The sequence below is a fragment of the Anolis carolinensis genome, chromosome 5, assembly GCF_035594765.1.
Source record: "Anolis carolinensis isolate JA03-04 chromosome 5, rAnoCar3.1.pri, whole genome shotgun sequence".
NCBI classification, from domain to species: Eukaryota; Metazoa; Chordata; class Lepidosauria; order Squamata; family Dactyloidae; genus Anolis; species Anolis carolinensis.
Genome location: NC_085845.1, coordinates 113056699 through 113080654, shown reverse-complemented (window position 1 = coordinate 113080654; position 23956 = coordinate 113056699). Strand labels below are relative to the sequence as shown.

General features: G+C 45.2%; 1 protein-coding gene and 1 long non-coding RNA gene across 2 annotated transcripts; one reads left to right on the top strand and one right to left on the bottom strand.

Moving 5' to 3' along the window:
* Positions 1–841: 841 nt before the first annotated feature.
* Positions 842–3477, bottom strand: LOC134299413 (uncharacterized). The gene is made up of 2 exons (XR_010006621.1): positions 1790–3477; positions 842–1076 (listed from the first exon to the last, which is right to left on the bottom strand). It is a non-coding gene; the product is annotated as an uncharacterized LOC134299413 (long non-coding RNA).
* A 10079-nt stretch (positions 3478–13556) lies between these two features.
* Positions 13557–22088, top strand: LOC134299412 (uncharacterized). Its single transcript, XM_062982179.1, has 2 exons — positions 13557–21337; positions 21597–22088. The coding sequence occupies exon 1, from the start codon at positions 13557–13559 to the stop codon at positions 14820–14822; it is 1266 nt and encodes a 421-aa protein (XP_062838249.1). The 3' UTR covers positions 14823–21337; positions 21597–22088.
* Positions 22089–23956: the final 1868 nt, after the last annotated feature.

Here is a 23956-nt window from a genome sequence, read left to right as displayed (position 1 = left end):
ATATGAACCTGCTATTCCCCTACAGTTGTGTTATCATTGATAGCAGATACATACCATGTTGAACATCCTCTACATCACACCTCTCTTCATTAGTGCAATTGTGCCAATTCGCCAATTCATAGCCCTACAACTTGACATCTACAAAACTGTTAGCCCATCTTTCCACACTAGTGCTGTTCCTTACATTGTTTTTTTATATATATTTAGTGCAATTTCACTGTTTCATCTAAAAGCAAAAACAAAAATCAAAAGAAAACAACCGGCCTGGGAATAGCAAGGGAGGCCCTTTGTACACTGCCATATAATCCAGATTATCAAAGCAGATCATCTGAGTCTACACTGCCATATAATCCAGTTCAGAGCAGATAATCAGATAATCTGGATTTTATATGGCAGCGGAGAAGGGGCCGGAAAGAGAGGGAGAAAGAATGCCACCCTTTCATGTTTCTTCACCCATGGTATGCCAGCACAGAAATAGAAGGGACCCATTTCACGAAGGCCAGTGATGGGAACAGTGTGAAATAGGAATGTATTCATGGCTTTCACCAGCCTTTGAAAAATATGCAAGAAAACTGAGTGCATTAAACAGTGTGATCCCAAGGTAGGGAAAAACTCCTTTTTATTATGGAATGGAGTTAAACTGAACTCTCTTCTTCTGAAAACTTCTGAACACTTCCCAGCGTAATCTGATGAAGCCGACTTTTATAGGAACAACTCAGAGCAATGGAGAGTGAAGTGGTGGGTATGAACAACATGTGACACAATGAAAAATAAAATAAAATAAAAACGTGTAGTCCATGCACTGCCTTGCCAGATAAAGAAGATATGTGCCACGCAGGTGAACAATAAAGAACAAGTGGTTTATTATTCTTGAATCCAGAACAACATATGTACAGTGTGCTCAATTGCACCAACTCACAGTGTCCTTTTATGAGAGATTTAAAATAGTTTTTCCTTTGTCCATGTGGATAAATTCCTTCTAGCAGCTCATGAAGCAACACCACATTACAAAATCCCTGTGTGTGTCTCTCTCTGCTTCTTTCTTCCAACTGTCTTCGCACCTGGTTAGCAAAAGCCTGAAAAAGATTACAACAGTATCAAAAACTCCCAGGTTTAACAGCTCTCTAGACATGGCTCAATCAATCAGCTTCATGCATCTTATTTGCAGTTGACGCACACACATTTACTGATTTCTTACATATCGTAACACAACAGCCTTAGATAAGTTTGAATTACAATGTGCCCTTGGTCAAATCTTTTCTGGACTTATATTCTTGGGTTTTTTAATTCTACCTCTTCGTCTTCCCAGGAGTCCTCTTGCACCCTGTCCATGTGTGAAAGGAGAATAAAATCCATGAGAAAGGGATCTAAGAGTCTTAGGATACCACAAGATGAACATAAGCCAAGAGTGTGATGCTGCATCTTAAAAGGCCAATGTTATTCTTGATTGAATCAATAGGAGTCAAGTGTCTAAATCGAGGGAAGTCCTAGTCCGGTGATGTCTCCTTCTTGGGACGTTATTAAGTAGAGGCTGGATGGCAATCTGTTAAGAGGGCTTTGATTGTGTTAGAAGGGGGTTGGATTGCATGGCCCTTGGGGTCGCTTCCAACTCTATGATGAGCTCTTTGAGCAACTTTCCTACCTAAGAATGAATATTTACTTTCCTTTCTCCAAGCCATTGGTGTGTTTGTTTCATAAATCAAGCTCTCTGTCGGCTCAACCATAGAACGGATTTTGACAAACCCTATTGTGAGCAACACAAGACATTAAATAAAAGCTATTTACTTACTGTTATCAGTGCATGGAACCCAATAGGAGCATCTATCCAAAAGAGCCATATTCTGCATACAAGGTACCTATGGTTTCACTGGGCATGAGTGATGTGCCATGCACAGAGGCGGTTCAACCGCCAGGCAATATAGTCATTTGCCTGTGGTGCTGCCCTCCTGGGGGCTCCCTCGAGCCCCCCAGGAAGATGGCGCCACCCTCCGCCTCCTTCCCCTTCGGCCCGGGCTTTCCTGCGAGGGAAGGCCCAGGCAGGCTGCAGCAGCAAGGCCAGCCAAATCACAGCCCTCTTTTGGGACGCGGCGCCCAGGTGAGGAGGGGAAGAGGATAAGGGGAAGGGGCAGCTCACGAAGACAGTGTGCACCCCCGACTCCTCTTCTCTTCTCCTCCCCAGGCGCGCGTGATTACAGCTGAAGCCCAAAGAAAGCCAAGGAGGAGGAAGAGGCGAGCGACCACTTCTCTCTCTCTCTCAGTCTCTCTCCCCTCCTCCTCCTCCTCCTCCATCTCTTTCTTGTCCGGTGTAGGAGGCTGTGGCGAAGCTCCTAGGGAGAAGAAACAAGAGGAAGGGGGGGAGGGGAGGGGCGCTCTCTCTCTTTCTCTAGCTTTCTTTCCCTCCTTTGCTCATCTCTCCCACCAGTGGCTTGGGAAAGGGGGCTCAAGCCACAGGCCCCAAGGGGTACCTCCTCCTCCTCCTCTTCACCGAGGAGAGCCCATGCCCTGGGAGCGCCGCACACATCTGCGGCAGCTTTCACCAGAGGGTGTAGTTGAAGTGCCTCCCCACATCCCAGTTCAGTTTCCTCCTTTCTCCTCCCAACACCTCCCAACAAAGGATCCCCCTTGCAGGCAACAGCCAGGCTTTGAAATTGCAAGGCTAATCATGCTGGCAGTTGCAAGATTCACACTTGCCTCAAACAGACAAGAGTTCTTTCCCCCACCCTGGACATATAGTCCAGAAAACTCACAACAACCCATGGACTCAAATCTTCTCCAAAACCTGGGAAGAAGGGGGGGGGAGGGTTTTGCTTTTGCAGCCTCTGGCTCTCCTTTCCACTCATTGCTGACAATTTTAGGAGCCTCTTTCTCTTTAAATGTGCCCTAACCCAGAGTGCTACCATCCCTTTAAAAAAGACAAGCCGAAAAGTGTATGCGCCGCCAGTAAACAAGTCACGTCCCTCCCCCTTACATGCCTATCACCAAACATTTAAAGGGTAGGTCAGTGTCCTGGGAAGGAGGAGGAGAAGGAGGAGGAACAGGAGGGGGAAACAGGGGAAGGAGGGAAACTCAGCCCCGGAGTTAATATAAACTACAAGCACGCAGACGCCTAGGAAAGTTGAGGTACATCTTGTTCAACTGTGTGTGTGTGTGTGTGTATATATATATATATATATATATATATATATACAGTAGAACTCCAGTAGTCCAAGTTAAACAGGCGGACCTCTGCTCGGTCAACCGGATAACTTGGATTACCAGGTGCGGGAGGCCTCTCCGTGGGGACGAAGGCTAGATCAGGAGGCGCTGCAAACGCCTCCCTATCCAGCTCTCGTCCCAACCGCAGGGAAGCCTCTCCGTGGGGATGAAGGCTGGATTGGGAGGCGCTACAAACGCCTCCCTATCCAGCCCTCGTCCCAACTGCGGAGAAGCCTCACCGTGGGGACGAAGACTGGATTGGGAGGAGTTGCAAACACCTCCCTATCCAGCCCTCGTCCCAACCGCTGGGAAGCCTCTCTGTGGGGATGAAGGCTGGATTGGGAGGCGCTGTAAACGCCTCCCAATCCAGCCCTCGTCCCAACCGCGGAGAAACCTCTCCATGGGGACGAAGGCTGGATTGGGAGTCATTGCAAACTCCTCCCTATCCAGCCCTCGTCCCAACCGCTGGGAAGCCTCTCTGTGGAGGCGAAGGCTGGATTGGGAGGCGTTGAAACCGCCTCCCAATCCAGCCCTCGTCCCAACCACGGAGAAGCCTCTCCGTCGGGACGAAGGCTGGATTGGGAGGCGCTGCAAACGCCTCCCAATCCAGCCCTCGTCCCAACCATGGAGAAGCCTCTCCATGGGGACGAAGGCTGGATTGGGAGGCGCTGCAAACGCCTCCCTATCCAGCCCTCGTCCCAACTGCGGGGAAGCCTCTCCGTGGGGACGAAGGCTGGATCGGGAGGCGCTTGCAGCACCTCCCGATCCAGCCTGCGTCCCCACGGAGAGGCCTCCCCGCGGTTGGGAGCACCCACTGAACAAAGGGGCTCTCCCTCCCTTTGGTGGAGGCCTGGAGCCAGGGAAGCAACTCCCGCTTCCCTGGCTCCAAGTCTCCGCCAAAGGGAGAAAGCTCCTTCTTCCGGCGGGTGCTTGGAAAAAGCACCAGCTGAACGAAGGGGCTCTCCCTCCTTTTGGAAAGCCCCTTCGTTCGGCGGGTGGGTGAACTGGGAGGGCCGCAAAAGCGTTGCAACCGCCTCCCTATCCAGCCCTCGTCCCAACTGCGGAGAAGCCTCTCCGTCAGGACGAAGGCTGGATTGGGAGGCGCTGCAAACACCTCCCAATCCAGCCCTCGTCCCAACCGCGGAGAAGCCTCTCCGTGGGGACGAAGGGTGGATTGGGAGGCGCTGCAAATACCTCCCAATCCAGCCCTCGTCCCAGCCATGGAGAAGCCTCTCCATGGGGACGAAGGCTGGATTGGGAGGCGCTGCAAACGCCTCCCAATCCAGCTCTTGTCCCAACCACGGAGAAGCCTCTCCGTAGGGACGAAGGCTGGATTGGGAGGCGCTGCAAACACCTCCCTATCCAGCCCTCATCCCAACTGCAGGGAAGCCTCTCCATGGGGACGAAGGCTGGATCGGGAGGCGTTTGCAGCACCCACTTTCCAAAAGGAGGGAGAGCCCCTTCGTTCAGCTGGTGCTTTTTCCAAGCACCCGCTGAACGAAGGGGCTCTCCCTCCCTTTGGTGGAGGCCTGGAGCCAGGGAAGCAACTCCCGCTTCCCTGGCTCCAAGCCTCTGCCAAAGGGAGAAAGCTCCTTCGTTCGGCGGGTGCTTGGAAAAAGCACCAGCTGAACGAAGGGGCTCTCCCTCCTTTTGGAAAGCCCCTTCGTTCGGCGGGTGGGTGAACTGGGAGGGCCGCAAAAGCCCTCCTCGTTCACCCACCCACCCGCCCATGCCTCGGCTCCTTCATCACGCCGGGGCCGGCAACACTGGCGCCCGGTGTGGCGAAAGAGCCAGCCGTGCGTGTTGCTAGGTAGTTAGCAAGCTACCTAGCAACACGCACGGGGAAATCGGCCCTTTGGAGGTGCCCCCTGCGTGTTGCTAGGTAGCTTGCTATCTACCTAGCAACACGCAGGGGCCACCTCCCAAGGGGCGAGCGCTCCGTGCATGTTGCTTGGTACCTAGCAACACGCACGCCAGCGAGCAGGTGAACGGGGATGGCCTTTGCGGCCCTCCCGTTCACCTGCTCGGATTGCACGGAGGCTCGGACGAGCGGGGCTCGGATGAGTGGAGTTTTACTGTATATATATATATATATTGCAAGACTGGGATGCAGGCAGCAAATCCACATCAAGTGCTGCCTGCATCTGTCCAAGACGATCTTGTGTCCAGTTGGAGAGAAAGCGTCTTTTTCATAAGAAAACTCTAAAATCAGGACTATAAATAAAGAAAAATCTGAAAACAGGAATTCCAGAGAGCTAACATCTCCCAACCAAAGATTCCCCAAGGGAGGAAACTATGGAGGGAGAGAAGTAGTGTGTATTACCAAAGTCATTATCATTATTACTATTATTATTAAGACTTTATTATTATTATTGTGTTGCTTTGAGCCATGAAAATGAACACAATCTGGCCCCAAGTATTAAAAAAACTCTAAAACAAGAACTGTAAATAAAGAACAACACTATGCAAACAGGATAATTCCAGACAGGAAACAATCAGGGCCAGCTAATACCTCCCAACAAAGGATTTCCCCAGGCAGGAATCAGCCAGGCCTTGAAGCTGCAAGGCTATTCAATGCTAATCAAGATGATCAATTTCAACATTCTCATTGGCCTCCATCAGACAAGAGTTCTTTCAAACACTGGACCTTCCATAGATATGTAAACATCACTTGCTTAGTTTCCAACAAACGGCACATACAGCCTTTGAGGATGCTTGCCATAGATGCAGGTGACACGGCAAGAGAAAATGCTTCTCGAACATGGCCATACAGCCTGGAAAACTCACAGCAACCCCATGCTTTCCTTCCTTCCTGCCCTGACTTCTGCCAAGAAAATTAGACTTTGTACTTGCATTGGTTTAATCTGTCATTTCCCTGGTTCTTCCTGAGAAAAGTAGGATCAAAAAGGCTCAAGTTTTCAATGAGTTTTTTTTCTCCCTATGGTAGATGGTATGGAATATATTATCCTGGCCTCCGTTACATCAGCTCCAATAGCTGCCAATCTGCTACCGGGCTGAATTCAAAGTGCTGGTCTCGACCTATCAAGCCCTAAATGCTTCAGGTCCAGGGTTGTTTTATGTTTTCCAGGCTGTATGGCCATGTTCCAGAAGTATTCTCTCCTGACATTTCACCTCCATCTATGACAGGCATCCTCAGAGGTTGTGAGGTATGGACTGGGTTATCTGAGTCCACATAGCCTTATATTCAAAGCAGAAAATGTGGGATTTTATTCAGCTGTGTGGAAGGGGCCTTAAGGAAAATGATCTTTGCAGTCACAATCTAGTGCAAGTGGTGAGCATGGTCCCAGGATCTCATTCTAGGTTTTGACCTGGATTATATTAATCTTCACTGCCAGATAATCTTGGATAAGCAGATAATCTGGGATCAGATCTTGGGATATAGACCCAGGATCTCATTCCAGGTTTTGACCTGGAGTGACCTGGTGACGGTCCTGGAGGAGGAATATGGGTGTGTGTGTATGTGTATATATAGGGAGCTCCCAGTGGCACAGCGGGTTAAACCACTGAGCTTCTGAACTTGCTGACTGAAAGGTTGCAGGTTCAGATCTGGGGAGCGGAGTGAGCACCCGCTGTTAGCCCCAGCTTCTGCCAGCCTAGCAATTTGAAAACATGCAAATGTGAGTAGATCAATAGGTACTGCTCTGGCAGGAAGGTAACAGCCGCCACCACCACCTTCAGATCAGCAACCCAATAATTTGTTGGCTGTCCGAATTTGGGGAGCAGGGTGAGCTCCCGCTGTTAGCCCCAGCTTCTGCCAAACTAGTAGTTCAGTGATTGGTTTGGGTGGGGGCGCCAGGAGCCTCCGGTGGCCAAGGGGATAAAAGCCTTGTGAGTTGAAGGTTGGGTTGCTGACCTGAAAGCTGCCAGGTTCGAATCCCACCTGGGGAGAGTGCGGATGAGCTCCCTCTATCAGCTCCAGCTCCATGCGGGGACATGAGAGAAGCCTCCCACAAGGATGGTAAAACACCAAAACATCCGGGCGTCCCCTGGGCAACGTCCTCGCAGACGGCCAATTCTCTCACTCCAGAAGCAACTCCGGTTGCTCCTGACACGAAAAAAAAGGGGGTGGGGGCGCCAAAATTTCTGTTTGCCTACACTTGAAAATTACCTTGGACCGGCTCTGGCCATGCCTTCCATTGTGATGCACCAAATGTTCCATGACAGTTAAGGCTGGACCCAGGGACCCAGAGTGAAGTGGGACTCTCCATCAACAAGGATCATGAAGAAACAGCCAATGGGTAGATTATTTTTCCTCGTTCTGTCATTTTGTTGTTGCTTTCCTTTGACAAATGAAGAGGGGTGTCCTTCCCTTTGCGACGAAGAAGGCAAAGCAGGAGTTTGGAGGAAATGCTAGATCCTTCTGCAAGAAGAGAAGCCCAGAGGGAAAAGGAAAGGGGATTCAGCCCAAGGGATAGATAGATATCAACTGCTTCTGAACTGCTGCCCTATTCAGCTTTATTGGTTTGGCCGAGACGCTGCAGGGTGAGTTTGATGGAAATCTATCTTGTGTATTTGGCAGGCTGGTTGGAGGAGGCAAACACTGCCCAGTGTTGGATCCAGGCTCATTCCTCCCAATGTGATTTTTAGCTTTGTGTATGTTATAATGGACTTTGATTGTGGATTTTTAATACTGTTACGTTTAATTCTGTTTGAGTATTTGCATATTTGTATATCTTAAATTTTGTGAGCATACTTTTAATGCTTTCGAGTCTCCTTCGGGAGAGATAAAGCGGGATATAAACAACAGCAACAGCAATAATGTGAGGATGTAGATCCCTGAAGTAAGTAAAAATTGGGGGAAAGAGGTAGAAAGAAAAAGGAGCCTCATCCTGATAATACAGAATGAAGAAGAGATGAAGAAAGAAACAGAGAATACAAATTATAAGAGAAGGAGGGAAGGAAAGGCAAAAGAAAGAGAAGTGCCAGAAATAAGAATATTAAGCTGAAAAGAGGGGAGAAGGAAGGAGAGAAAAGAAGGCAAAAGAAAGAGAAGTACCAGAAATAAAAATGATAAACTAAAAAGAGAAGAAAAGAAAGAAAGAAAGAAAGAAAGAAAGAAAGAAAGAAAGAAAGAAGAGAAAAAAAAGAAAGAGAAGGGCCAGAAAAAAGAATGGTTGGAAACAGATTTTTGCTGGTATTTTAAAACTAGATGGCAGTTTACTGGTCAGGTGGCAGGACTGGTTTGTGGATGACCAATACAACATACTGAGTTTTCCTAAGGAACGTATTACTGAAGACAATGAGAAAGTTCATAGTTAAAGCAGATATATCAACCCGAGAAGCCCATAGTAAGTGATGTTACAGAAGCTGATATCCAAGAGTCTGTGCCCAAAGTGGAAGATTTGTAGGAACAATTGAAAACACCAGATATGGTATTTTCAAGGAATAAATTGCAACATTCAGGTAAGGGATTTTAAAGGAATGATTTGCAACTACCAGGTAAGTAAAGAATTTGCAGGTAGGTGCTTCTAAAACACACAGCATTCACAGAGTAGAAGATCTTCCCAAAGGATTTGCAACCACCAGGTAAGTGATTTTCGGGAATGAGCTTCTTGAAGACGCTGCTTTCAAGAGTCAGCGCACCAACAAGATGATTTGCAAGAGTGATTTGTGACCATTAGGTAAGAAGCATTCACACCCATCTCTCTTTCCACGTTCTGATTTTTTAAGATTACAAACTTCAGATGAAGTTCAGTATTTCTATGTTGGTTTGCAGAAAGCATTTTGGATCTGCACATCGATGCAAAATATGAAGACCTTGCTTAGGAATTGATATTGATATGGCTCAGCAGAAGATTTTCTCAGCAGAGCCCCAACTGGATAAGAAAGCCTCAAATTAGTCATGGAGGTACACATTCTGAGAAAACTCTTTCCCTTCCCTTTGAGACTCTTGAGGACAATTGCAGACCCAGCTTTCCCCTTTCAAGCACTATCAATGTTGCATAATGCTCCCCCCCCCCAACCTTGCAGCGCATCGGATCAGATCCCTCCGAGTGAATGAGAACAGAACTTCAAGCCAGAACTTTGCATTTTCTGTCTGGAATTTGGAAATGAAAGGTAGGGAGGTAAGTAATTCCAGTGATGTCTCAGAATATGTCAGAACCCGGCGGAAATGTATCCTACCGACATACATATGGTTTACAATTGCCTTCTAATAGCAAGAGAAAAAGAAGAAAAGAAGAGGAGGAGGAGGAGGAGGAGGAGGAGGAGGAGGAGGAGGAGGAGGAGGAGGAGGAGGACAACAACAACAACAACAACAACAACAACAACAACAACAACAACAACAAGAGACCAATGGCTGGAAACATCTTCTTTCCTTGGCATTTCCATGTTAGAAGGCTCTTTCTCGGTTGAATTTCACGACTGGTTTGTGGCTCCTAACCGGAGCTATGGCTGGTGACTTTGAGGTGCCTCATGTTCAAGAGCTCAACGGTATTAATGGTAAAATTTGCATCATCAAGGGAGGCAAGGACACATCCCAGCAAGACTGATTTGCTGCCACATCTTTTTATGCTTATGGAAAATTTCTTCCTTTGCATGATCACTCTTTTCTTCCTCCCATCTTCCTTACTATATATATATATATATCATGAGCTACTTCAAATTAAAAATTCACCTGGTGGGAATGATTGCTCAGTGGCCAAGAGTCTGTGTACCAAGCGGAAGATTTGTAGGAACTATTTGCACCCACGAGGTAAGGGATTTTCAAGGAATGAATTGCAACCACCAGGTAAGTAAAGGATTTGCAGGTAAGTGATTCTGTAACACAAAGCACTCACCAACTAGAAGATCTTGAAGAAGGATTTGCAAACGCCAGGTAAGTGAGTCCTCGCTCCATCATTTTGGGACCAACCAGTTTCCCCTAGGTTTGATCCGGTCAACAGCTGTGCATCCGGACAAGTTGGATAATGTCCATATTGAAGATACCTAGGACTGTCTGAGCACAGCATCCGTTCTTACACTGCAAGGTGAAACACATGTTTTGGCTCTAAAAGTTCTTGAAGACATTTGCAGACCCAACTTTCTTTTTTCAGACACTTACCAATGATGCATAATGCTTTTCTCCCCCTTGCAGCACATCAGAACTCTCTTGAGTGAATGCGAACAGGACTAGAAGCCAGAAATTTTCATTTTCTGTCTGGAACATAAGACCACAATAAAATTTGAAACTCTTCCGAATTCGCCTGATTGCTTTTTTCTTCTTCCCGTCCTATATGTGATTATACGTTTTTCTGGTTAGATCCTCTTTAGTCATTCTGTCTTACGGAGGGGCGTTTATTGATCTGTAAATAGCATGGAGAGACTTGTTTTCCTGATCTGTTTTATCTTTCTTATGAGAATCTCCCCGATTCACATGATTGCTCTTTTCTTCTTCCTGCCATACATGTGGCGATAAACATTTCTAGCTAGATCCCCTTTAGCCATCCTGTCTTACTGAGAGGCATTTATATTGACCTGCAAAAAAGGGTGGAGAGACTTTCCTGATCAGTTTTATCTTGCTTATGAGATACTCTTCCCAATTCGTATGATCACCTTTTCCTTCTTCTCATCCTACTTGTGGATATACCTATTTTAGCTATGTCCTCTTTAGCCACTGTTTTCCTGATCAGTTTTATCTTGCTTCTGAGAAACTCTTCCTGATTTGCACGATTGCTCTTTTCTTCTTCCTGCCATATATGTGGAGAAACACATTTCTGGCAAAGTTCCCTGTAGCTAGCCTGCCATGGGGAGCTGCGTTTATATTGACGTGCGAATATATTGATTTGCGATTATCTGCATATGAGAAACTCTACTGAAATTGCATGCTCACTCTTTTCGTCTTCCCGTCCTACATGTGGATATACGTATTTCTTTAGCCATCCTGTCTTACGGAGGGGTGTTTATATTGATCTGCAAAATGCGTGGAGAGGCTTTTTCCTGATCCGTTTTATCTTATTTATGAGATATTCTTCCCCATTCACATGATCACTTTTTTCCTTCATCCTATCCTACTTGATATACCTATTTTGGTTATGTCCTCTTTAGCCATCCTGTCTTATGGAAGTCTGTTTATATTCATCTGCGAAAAGTGTGGAGGGACAGTTTTCCTGACCAGTTTTATCTTACTTCTGAGAAACTTTCCCCGATTCTCATGATTCTTGTATTTTTCTTCCTGTGATATATGCGGAGAAACACATTTCTGGCAAGGTTCTCTATAGCTATCCTGTCATGGGGAGATGCGTTTATATTGACGTGCGACTATATTGATTTGTGATTATCTGCATATGAGAAACTCTTCCCAAATCACATGATTGCTCTTATCTTCTTCACATCCTACATGTGGATATACATATTTCTGGCTAGATCCTCTTTAACCATCCTGTCTTATGGAGATGCATTTATATTGATGTGTGAATATATTGATTTGCAATAATCTGCATATGAGAAACTCTTCCCAATTTTCATGATCGCTCTTTTCTTCTCGTCTTACATGTGGATGTACATCTTCCTGGCAAGGTCCTCTTTTCCCATCCTGTCTTGCGGAGGTGCTTTCACATTGATATGCAAATATATTGATTTGTCATTATCTGCATATATTTCTTTTTAATATACATATGAGGAAGGAAAACACTTTCTATATGTATCATCAGTTTTATCTTGCTTATGAGAAACTCTTCCCAATTCGCTTGATCGCTATTTTCTTCTTCCTGTCCTGTATGTAGTCTTTCTGGCTAGATCCTCTTTAGCCATCCTGTCTAAAGGAGGGGTGATTATATTGATCTGCAAAAAGCGTGGAGGGACTTCTTTCTGGATCTGTTTATCTTGCTTATGAAAACTCTTCCCAATTTGCATGATTTCTCTTTTCTTCTTCCCATCCTACTTGTGGATATACCTATTTTGGCTACGTCCTCTTTAGCCATCCTGTCTTACGGAGGTCTGTTTATATTCATCTGCGAAAAGTTTGGAGGAACTGTTTTCCTGATCAGTTTGATCTTGCTTCTGAGAAACTTTCCTATTCGCATTATTGCTCTTTTCTTCTTTGTGCCATATATGTGAAGAAATGCATTCCTGACAAGGTTATCTGTAGCTATCCTGGCATGGGGAGATGTGTTTATATTGATGTGCAATTATCTGCATATGAGAAACTCTTCCCAATTCACCTGATCTCTCTTTTCTTCTTCCCATCTTACATATGGATATATGTCTTTCTGGCTAGATTCTCTTTAGTTATCCTTATGGAGGTGCATTTATATTGATTTATGAAAAGCATGGAGAGATTGTTTTCCTGAGCCCTTCTGTCTTGCTTCTGAGAGACTCTTCCCGATTCGCATGACTGAACTTTCCTTCTTCCTGATATACATGTGGAGAAACGGATTTCTGGCAAGGTTCTCTGTAGCTATCCTGTCATGCGGAGATCTGTTCATACTGACATCTGAATATATTGATTTGCGATTATCTGCAAATGAGCAACTTCGCAATTCACATGATCGCTCCTTTCTTCTTCCTGTCCTACATGTGGATATATGTCTTTCTGGCTAGATCCTCTTTAGCCATCCTGTCTTACGGAGGGGTGTTTATATTGATCTGCAAAAAGCGTGGAGGGACTGCTTTCCTAATCCGTTTTATCTTGCTTATGAGATATTCTTCCCAATTCACATGATCGCTCTTTTCTTCTTCCTATCCTACTTGTGGATATACTTATTTTGACTAGGTCCGCTTTAGTCATCCTGTCTTACGGAGGTGTGTTTAAATTCATTTGCAAAAAATGTGGAGGAACTGTTTTCCTGATCAGTTTGCTCTTGCTTCTGAGAAACTCTTCCTTCTCCTTCGTGGCCTCTGTGAAATCCACACCTGTGGTATTTCCTGCGCCAAGCAGCTGTTCCTCGGATACTTTTAATAAGCTCTTCAATTAGTGGACTCCAGCCCCGCCCTCCTCCAGTAGGATAAATGATGGCCTCAGGGGCTGGCCCTTTAGTTCCTTTTTTCGCCGCGAAAGCAGCAGCTTGGAATTTAGCTCTTTGGATAATCCCTATTGCTTTATAGGTTTGACTCATCTTACTGAATCTCTCCTTCATTTGACCAGGACTGTTTGTGGACTTCAGCTTTATTTCAGGCCAGTATGCCTTCCCTAAAATGCTGCTCTTGTAAGTGTTTTGCCTCCTGGGCACTTCTTGGCTCTTTGTATTCTTTGCAGGGAAGACTACTCGCCTTCAGCCTCAGGCCACAAGACTGCGGCTTTGGCTTCCCTCATCCCTCTCCTCCCGGCACCGCCAGAACCTCAAGTGACAAAAGAGGCAAACTTACCTCCAAGGCCTGGGAGCGGCGAGGGAGGCCAGCATGCTGCTTCTCGCTGAACAGCAATGCTGCCATCGGGAGCGGGGCTGGTGCCATCGCCGGCAAAGGCATGCAGGAAGTCAAAGCACCTTTCTGAGCCGACTTTCTCTTGGAGATCTGCCCACGCACCGCTTCCGGCTGATGACGTTGTGGGCGCTTTGCAGCCAGTGCTGCAAGTAGCACAGCCCCAACTGGCGGGAGACCTTGTAAACAAGGCACCTTCCCTCCCTAAAGACATAGCTGTTGCAGAGGGCACTGGAGCTGGGAGGCAATCTTCCTCCATACCTCTGCCGGTCTTGCCCCAATTCCAGCTGGGTGAGCAGTCTGCGCTGTTTTTGGAGCCTTCTATTCAGCCACTACAACCACCAAAAGGCCATGCCTATGGGCAGCCTCTTGCGTCCCAGCCTTCTACATCAACTGCAGCTCCAGGCTGGTATTACTTTGGGCCTCCCCCCTCTCAGGGCCGCCCTTTGTCTCCAGGAGAGGGACCCTCTACCTCATGGCATGATTACCCTCCATCATACTCAGGGGCCTCTCGCTCTGATGTCCCTTGTTTTGATTCAGATATGGAATCTTTTTTGTCTTATGAAGATTTTGTGGCATTGATGGTTCGCCTCTCCCATGCCTTAAAGTTTTCTGCTGTAACTGCTCCGCAGACAGTGGAAGATCCAATGTTTCCAGCAGAAAAACAACAGCTACCAACATCAGCTATGGTTCCAGCTTTACCATACCTTTTACAGCTGACAAAGTCACCAGATGTTGCTCCGGTGGCTGTACTGGCAGTGACAAGGAGTATCGATAATCTCTATCGAGTAGATACATCATCAGCCCCATGGATAGCTAAACCTCCAAAGCCCAATTCAGTGGTGGTGGATGTTCCATCCTCACGACGATCAAGAAGAATTCAACCTAGCCCTTCTGATAAGGAGGGCAGGATGATGGATACCCTTGCAAGGAAAGTTCATCTTTCTGCTGGGCTAGTTGTTCACATTGCGCACTACCAGACGTATATGGCGGCGTATCAAACCTTCTTATGGGGCTTATGTCATCAATTTTACATTGTTTCCGACCAGCATTGCCAACGGGCAGATGCGTTCCATCATGAAGTTCTGTTGTTAGCGGAACAGCAGAAAGGTTTGGCTATGCATTCTGCGGATACTGCAGGCAAACTGTTTGCCTCAGCTATGGCTATGTGCAGGCATGCTTCGTTGCATTCATCTAATCTTTCTGAGGAAGGGAAGGCCAAGGCAGAAGATTCCGCCTATGGATGCTATTACTGTTTTTCATCCTGACACTGATACTCAGCTTAAAAGCTTGCATGAAGTTCGTCAGGCAGCACAAAAATATGGTTTCCAACCCTTTCCTCTTCTTCTTATGGGCATGCTGGTATACTCCGCAGAACACCTATTGCAGGTCTGCATGGGCTCCGTCCTACAGGCCTTGGTCTAACCAGACCTTTTGGCCATCTGACAATAATAGGCAGAACCCCCCTTGAAGGGGATGCCAGCAGGGTAGGACTTGGCAGAAGAACCCACCTAGGCGATGGGTTTAGCACTTGCCCTGCCTTTTCTTTAGAGCGGCTGTTACTGCCCTCTCTTTCTCCTGGTTTGGTTGATGTTTCAGCCTACTATGGTGATGGGATCCCCTTGCATCTCCCAGACTCTGCCCCTTTTGAATCTCGCCTGGCAAGATTCTTGCATGCATGGCAGCAAATCACATCAGATAAATGGGTGTTGGATTCTAGTTCAGCATGGCTATAATACAGAATTTATTTCTTTGCCTTCTGTAGGCATTATTTGTTCCACCCTTCAGTCACCAATTTTTTGGCAAGAGGTCCACACCCTTCTACAAAAGGGTGCAATAGTACCTTTAGCATTTTTTTCTAAGTATTTTCTTTTCCCAAAGAAGGACAGAGGTCTCCGGCCCATTCTGGACCACAGGGAATTGAATCAGTTCATGGCCAATAAAAGATTCAGAATGGTGACATTGGCCACTATTATGTTATTATTGTTTAAAGGAGTGTGGGTCACCACAATTGATTTAAAAGATGCTTACTTGCATGTTGCCATTCATTCTCGTTGGCACAGATTTATTTCTATTATGATAGAAGGCCAAGCTTTTTATTTTCAAGTGTTGCCATTCAGCATTTCTTCTGTCCCTAGAGTGTTTACTAAAGTAATGACAGTGGTAGGGGCTTATCTACGGGAAAATGGTATAATTGTCTGTCTGTATGTTGATGATTGGTTGCTGGTCACTCCTTCTGCACAGCAACTTCACCGTGATATTATGTGCACTCTTTCTGTTTTGCAAAGCCTAGGCCTGATTGTAAATGAGGCCAAGTCACATTTGCAACCTTGCCAAAGGATCCAGTTCATAGGAGCCACTCTGGATTCCACTCTCGCAAGAGCATACTTACCAGACAAAAGGTTTCAGGCACTACACTCCCTTGCACTCCACATCTCAACGCAGCATGTTGTTCGGGCCAAGAACGTTCAGCATCTGCTCGGCCACATGGTGTTCACCACTGTGGTGATGCCATTTGCACATCCATGAATGCGTCCACTGCAGATGTGGTTTCTCAGGACTTTCCATCCCTCACGTCACAGTTCCTCCAAGCTTCTTATTCCCTCAAATGCTGTACGACAGTCACTTCATTGGTGGATGCTTCTGGAAAACCTTTGCGTTGGGATTCCATTTCGGCCCAGATAGCCAACTAATTTTAACCACCGATGCATCACTGCTTGGCTGGGGGGCACATCTCAGCAACATGTCCATTCAAGGGACATGGTCAGCAGCAGAAGCTTTCAAGCATATCAATTATCTAGAGCTTCTAGCAATCCTGAAGGCTCTCATGTTGTTTGAGCCACGACTTGCAGGGCAGGTAGTACAAATACTTATGGATTACACCACCACAATGCTTTATATAAACAAACAAGGTGGCTCCCGGTCACGCATTCTCACCAACCTCTCTATGCACATCTGGGATTGCTGCATTGCCAGAAACATAGATATCATTGTGGCCCACATTTCAGGAATCGACAATGCCCAAGCCAATCTATTGAGATGTATGTCTCCATTGAACTATGAGTGGTCCCTTCACCCGCAGATACAGCTGCACTCTTCAGCAGGTGGAGAACACCGCATATAGACCTGTTTGCATCTCCTGACATTGCAAAATGTCACAAGTTTGGAGCTCAGTTTCCTCCTCACCATCCTACCAGCTGCTTGGGGGAGGCATTCCTTCTAGATTGGACTTCAACTCTGCTATACATATTGCCACCTTTGCCTCTAATGAACTGGTGGTCTCCAAAATCCTAGCAGAACAGGTCAACTGCATTCTGATTGCTCTATGGTGGCCGAGGCAACCATGGTTTGCCACTCTCCATCACCTGTCAGCAGGAAATTATGTACAGTTGCCACACAGACCAAACCTCCTGTCATGTCAGAATGGACAGATCTTTCACTCAAACATCCATCGCTTCCAGCTGACCGCATGGCGCATCACACCAGCAGCCTGCCCCAACTAATAAAGGATATTCTTGAGTTGGCCCGTAGACTTTCTACAAAGAAGTCTTACAGTTATGAGTGGGCTCATTTCTTTACCTATGTATCACAACAAGGTTCATACCCTCTTACAGCTTCTACGTCACTTCTTCTCTCTTTGTCAGATGCTGGTCTATCTTTATCTTCCTTAAGGTGCTATCTAGCCGCTATTTTGGCTTATAGATTAGCAGCAGGCTTCCCTTCTGTATTTTCCAGCCCTCTTGTCAAGGGTTTCTCAAAGGGTTAAAGAATTTCAGACCCCAGGTAACTCTGTTAGTGGCCTCATGGATGCCTGATGTTATCCTTTCTGCACTCACCAAACCATCATTTGAACCAATGGCTACAATTGATATTTCACATCTGTCATGGAAGGCAACCTTTTTGGTGTCAATCACTTCGGCTCGAAGAGCAAGTGAGTTGTGTGCTCTACGGGTGGATGAACCTAATCTTAGATTTCATAGGGACAAGGTTGTATTGAGAACTGCTGTTGCATTTCTTCCTAAAGTGGCAACTCATTTCCATATGTCACAAGACATTGTATTACTGGCTTTCTTTAGAGATCCTTCTTCACCTCTTGAGTAGTCGCTTCATTTGTTGGACGTACATAGGGCTCTGGCCTTTTATGTCCAAAGAACTGCTTCTATTAGGAAATCAACAAGACTATTCCTAAAATACCATAATGATGCAGCAAGCCTCCCAGTCTCCAGACAGAGACTTGCAGCCTGGATTGTATCTACCATTAAACTAGCCTATAATATGGCAGGACTAGACTTCCCATCTGGAGTGGCAGCTCGTTCCACCAGAGCAATGGCTGCTTCTACTGCTTTCCTCAGGGGCATACATTTGTTGGGCGGCAATATGGTCTACGCCGCTCACTTTTGTGTCTCATTACAAACTTGATCTCCTTGCTAAGAGAGACGCAGCGGTTGGTAGAGCGGTTTTATTTTCTGCATTGGCATGACTCCCTCCTCCTTGCGGAAAGCTTGCCAGTCTACCACAGGTGTGGATTTCACAGAGGCCACGAAGGAGAAGGAAAGGTTGCTTACCTGTAACCACCTTTCTTTGAGTGGCCATCTGTGAAATTCACACAACCCGCCCATCCTCCCCACATCGTCATGCCCTGTCCAGAGCTGCTGCTTTCCGGCTCTGGAACTAAAGGGCCAGCCCCTGAGGCCATCATTTATCCTACTGGAGGAGGGCGGGGCTGGAGTCCACTAATTGAAGAGCTTATTAAAAGTATCCGAGGAACAGCTGCTTGGCGCAGGAAATACCACAGATGTGAATTTCACAAATGGCCACTCGAAGAAAGGTGATTACAGGTAAGCAACCTTTCCTTATTCGCATTATTGCCTGTTTCTTCTTCCTGCCATATATGTGAAGAAATGCATTCCTGACAAGGTTCTCTGTAGCTATCCTGTCATTGAGAGATTTGTTTATATTGATGTGAAATTATCTGCATATGAGAAACTCTTCCCAATTCATGTGATTGCTCTTTTCTTCTTCCCATCTTACATGTGGATATATGTCTTTCTGGCTAGATTCTCTTTAGCTATCCTCATGGAGGTACATTTATATTGATCTATGAAAAGCGTGGAGAGAAAGTTTTCCTGGGCCATTCTGTCTTGCTTCTGAGAGACTCTTCCCGATTAGCATTATTGCTCTTTCCTTCTTTCTGACATACATGTGGAGATACAGATTTCTGGCAAGGTCCTCTATAGCTATCCTGTTATGTGGAGGTGTGTTTATATTGATATGTGAATATATTGATTTGCGATCATCTGCATATGAGAAACTCTTCCCACTTTGCATGATTGCTCTTTTCTTCTTCCTGTCTTACATGTAGATATACGTCTTTCTGGCAAGGTCCTCTTTTCCCATCCTGTCTTGCAGAGGTACTTTCACATATGTGGATATATTTATGGGTGACTATCAGCATCTATTTCTCTTTAATATATATATGAGGAAGGAAAAGTCTTCCTCTGGATGTTTATCTTGCACTAATTCAAATTGAAAATTCACCTGGTGAGAAAGATTGTGTAACCCACTGGCTGCTCGATGGCTAAGAGTCTGTGCACCGAGTGGAACATTTGAAGGAATGATTTGAAACCACCAGGTAAGACATTTTGAAGGAATGATTTATAACTATCAGATAAGGGATTTTCAATGAATTAATTGCAATCACCAGGTAAGGGACTTTTAAGGAATGTTTCCAACTACCAGGTAAATAAAGGATTTGCAGGTAGGTGATTCAATAACACACAGTAAAATAGCTTCAGGAAGGATTTGCAAACACCAGGTTAATGTGTACTCCCTCTGTAATTGTGGAACCAACCAGTTTCCTCTAGGTTTGATCCGGTAAACAGCTATCCATCAAGAGAAGTTGAATAATGTCCATATTGAAGATATTTGAGACAATCTGAGCACCGCATCCATTCTTACACTGCAAGGTGAAACACATTTTTTGGCTCTAAATGTTCTTGAAGACATTTGTAGATTTAACATTCTTTTTTTTTTTTACACTTATCAATGATGCATAATGCTTTTCCCCCCTTGCAGCACATCAGATCCCTCCGAGTGAATGGGAACAGGACCAAAATTCTACTGTAATAATAATAATAATAATAATAATAATAATAATAATAATAATAATAAATAATAATAAGTTTATTTTTATATCCCGCCCCATCTCCCCAAAAGGACTCGGGCGGCTCACATGGGCCAAGCCCAACAACATACAATAAATACAACAATATAAAATACATAACAATCACAGTAGGTCAATAACACAGCTTCAAGAGAGTGAAAACATGGCCATTAGTCTGCCCTGCAGACTAGGACGCGGAACAATGGCTTCAAACTACAGGAAAGGAGATTCCACCTGAACATCAGGAAGAACTTCCTCACTGTGAGAGCTGTTCGACAGTGGAACTCTCTCCCCCAGACTGTGGTGGAGGCTCCTTCTTTGGAGGCTTTTAAGCAGAGGCTGGATGGCCATCTGTCGGGGGTGCTTTGAATGCGATTTCCTGCTTCTTAGCGGGGGGTTGGACTGGATGGCCCATGAGGTCTCTTCCAACTCTACTATTCTATGATTCTATGATTCTATGAAAAGCCAGAACAACTACAAACCTGTCAATATCTGTTTGAGATAGTGCCTGGAGGGACTCTTAATGTTTTGCGTCTCATAGATTTAGCATGGGGATTTGGTTAACCAGTTAAAATTCATGAGTAAACCAGGGTTTTTTTTATAACCTGAAAAATTTCGAGGGGAGGGGGGTTGAACCCCTAACACCCCCCCCCCTCACTACAGGCCTGTCTACTGATATATCAGTGGTTAACAATTGACTTCTCATAGAAGAGAAAAAGAAGACGAGGAGGAGGAGGACACCAAGAGACCAATGGATGGAAGCATGTTGTTTTCCTGGCATTTCCAAACTAGAAGGCTCTTTCTCGGTTGACTTTCAGGACTACTGTGTATTTCCCAACCGGAGCCATGTCTGGTGACTTTGGGTTCACCCCATGTTCAAGCGCTCAACGGTATTAATGGTGAAATTTGCCATCCTCAAGGGAGGCAAGGACACATTCCAGCAAGACTGATTTGCTGCTACATCTTTTTATGCTTATGGAAAACTCTTTCCAATTCGCATTATCGCTCTTTTCTACTTCCTGTCCTACATGTGGATATATGCATGTCTGGCTAGATCATCTTTAGCGATCCTCTCTTACGGAGGTGCATTTATATTCATCTGCGAAAAGCATGAAGAAACTGTTTTCCTGATCTGTTTTATCTTTCTTCTGAGGAACTCTTCCCAATTTGGATGATTGCTCTTTTCTTTTTCCTGCCATACATGTGGAGATACACATTTCTGGCAAGGTCCTCTTTAGCCATCTTGTCATGTGGAAGTGTGTTTATAGTGATGTGCAAATATGTATTTATTTGGGATTATCTACATATGAGAAACTCTTCCCGATTTGCATGATCACTTTTCTTCCCATCCTACTTGTGGATATATGTCTTTCTGGCAACGACTTTTGTTCCCATCCTATCTTGTTTTCACACTGACATGTGAATATATTGATGTGTGATTATCTGCACCTGTTTCTCTTTAATAGCTATATGAGGAAGGAATTCCTCTCTATATGTATCACGACTGAATTCGAATTCAAAATTCACCTGGTGGCAATGACCCTGTGACCCAATGGCTGATCGACATCAAGAATCAATGCTCTAAGTGGAAGATTTGTAGGAACAATTTGCAACCACCAGGTAAGGGATTTTCAAGGAATGATTTCTAACTACCAGGTAAGTAAAGCATATATGTGGCTATACGTATTTCTGGCTAGGTTCTCTTTAACCATCCTGTTTTGAGAAGATTAATTTATATTGACATGCGAATGTATTGATTTACAATTTATTTAAATAGTAGAAATGATGATGATGGTGATGATGATAATCGTGTTGCTGCTGCTGCTGCTGATGATGATGATGATGATGATGATAATGATTTTCAGATACTTTGTGGCAGGTATCTGAACGATGGGAGAGAAGCATTCCTTACTGGAGAAGATTCAACGTCAAAAAGAGAAAAGAAAGTAGCACTGGTCCAGAAGAAAGAACTACAAGGAATAGGATAAGAGGTTTTGGATCTGGTCATGATCTGGGGCCTCTTAAAAGGAATCATCTGAAGATCTGGGCCAACTTTTCTTGTGGGAATAGGGGGAAGCCAACTCTTAGTGTACAAATGGGTGCGAAGGTTTCTTCTCTGAGCCAGTGGGATGGTGGTCTGTGGCCCTTGCCAACATTCCCTGGGTAGCACTGACCGCCACTTTTGGGGTCGGGAAGGAATTTTCCTCCAGGGCCAATTGGCCCAGGACCTGGAGGTTTTTCGCCTTCCTCTGGGCATCCGGCAGCAGCCACCACTTAGGAATGTTATTAATTATATTATGTTTAAAACTTGCCAAATCGATCTTGGCAACTAGATCATGCAAAATTAATAAAAATCACAACCATAGAAACAGTTCTTTTTGCCTCTTTTTCTTTCATTTGGTTGTACTACGCTCAAAGCATCAGTTGAAAAAGGGCAACATTTGCTCTCTGGTGGAGCTCATTCCATGTCAGAAATCCTAAACTGGGATGAATACAGGATTCAGAAATCTTAGTAACTTATGCTGGAGGAAGAACTGGTTGCATCTGTTTAAATACCATTTCCTTGTATCAGTACCTCCTTCTGTGAGATTTCTTGTTTGCCTACACTGGCCCACTTTGCTCACCCCAGTGAGCACTGATTTGCCATGGGGTATACCCACCCAATGATGTTGCACAGTTGAGACAAACATGTTGACTTTCTTTGTTGATCCCCAGTTTAAGTTTTATTGGGGATCTCCAGCAATGTCCAGTAGGGCATGGAATACTGGCCACCAAATACAGCCTTTTAGGAAAATGTGGATATTGAAGCAGCTATTTCCAGAAGAGAGAAAGTGAATGAATTGAGTAGTGTACTTGACCCCTTCCACTGGCTGTTGCTGCCTCTGCATTTTTTCATTGCAAATCTCCCTGAGATCCTAGAAAATTCTTTGTTGGATCTAGTAAGTGAAATTGCAATTGTGTGTACTATATTCTGGTTTTGAGCCAGAAACTGATCATGACAAGAGGTACTGGAATCCACCTCAACTTGTTGGATTTCTTGATTCATCCATAAGCAGCCACCAAGTTCCCGTGTTACTTCTCCATCATCTGCTGTACATACAGAGAACCTATACATATCTCCCACCATGTGGCTCTTGCCAATAGGGTCAAGTGATTAGGTGGCACATCATCCAGGGCCATTTCCAACCACATTTTCAAAGGATGAAGCAGAAACTGGGGGATGTGTTATGTACTTGAGAAATAGTTACTGCAATTTAAGAGTGCATCTTCACCATAGACTTGGTGCGGCTTGACACCACATTAACTTTCATGACTCAATGCTATAGAATCATGAGTTACAGTTTTGCAAGTTCTTTAGCCTTCTCTGCTGATGCTTCACCAAGCTATAGTTGCCATGCTTCCATAACATTGAGCCACAGCAGTTCAAGTGGTGCCAAACTGCATTAATTCTACACTGTAGATGCACCCTTAATTAGAAACACAACATTTCTCTCCATAGCAAGTAAATTGCATGTAAGTGTCCTGTTATTGCCTTTTCTGTGACCCATCTTCTAAATGCTAAACGAGAACCCCAAGGCAACTGAAGTTCCTCATCAGCGAGCAACAAAGGTCATCTTAAAGAATTTTTGGTTTGAGCAAATGCTTTGAATGGAGAAGCAGCGGGCATCCAAACTAGATAAAGAACTTGCCATGGAATCATTCCAAGGAATATTTGGATTTGTAGTTTGTCAGAGGACTTTAACTTCTCCACCAGAGAAGTTAAAGGAACTTTTCTACAGTTCAAGAACTCTCTGAGAGGGAACTCTTAAGGCTGGATCTACATTGCCATACAATTAATCTCAAAGCCAAATATTTGGAATCAGAAACTGGATTATATCGCAGTGCAGATGGGGCCTAAGTCTGTCACTAAACTATGCACCCCAGGATTTCAAAGGTTGTGACCATGACATGTCAGGGTGAATTCAAAATAGAGGATTGTTCTCCACAAAGTAGGAGAGATGCTTGAAAAGTAGTCAACATAAGTCTCCATGCTGTTGCCTTTAAGTCTCCAACAGTTGCCTTTAAAAGGCCATTGACCCCATCTGGGGAAGGAGATAAGGATGGGAAATACAGTCCTTCTGAACCAGACCCATCAAAGCCAATATTGTGCCCCACAATAGCCAAGCAACCGACTACAGGGAAACCACCAAGATCACCAATACAACCAGAGCAGGTCCAAGGTAATTTTCAAGTATAGGC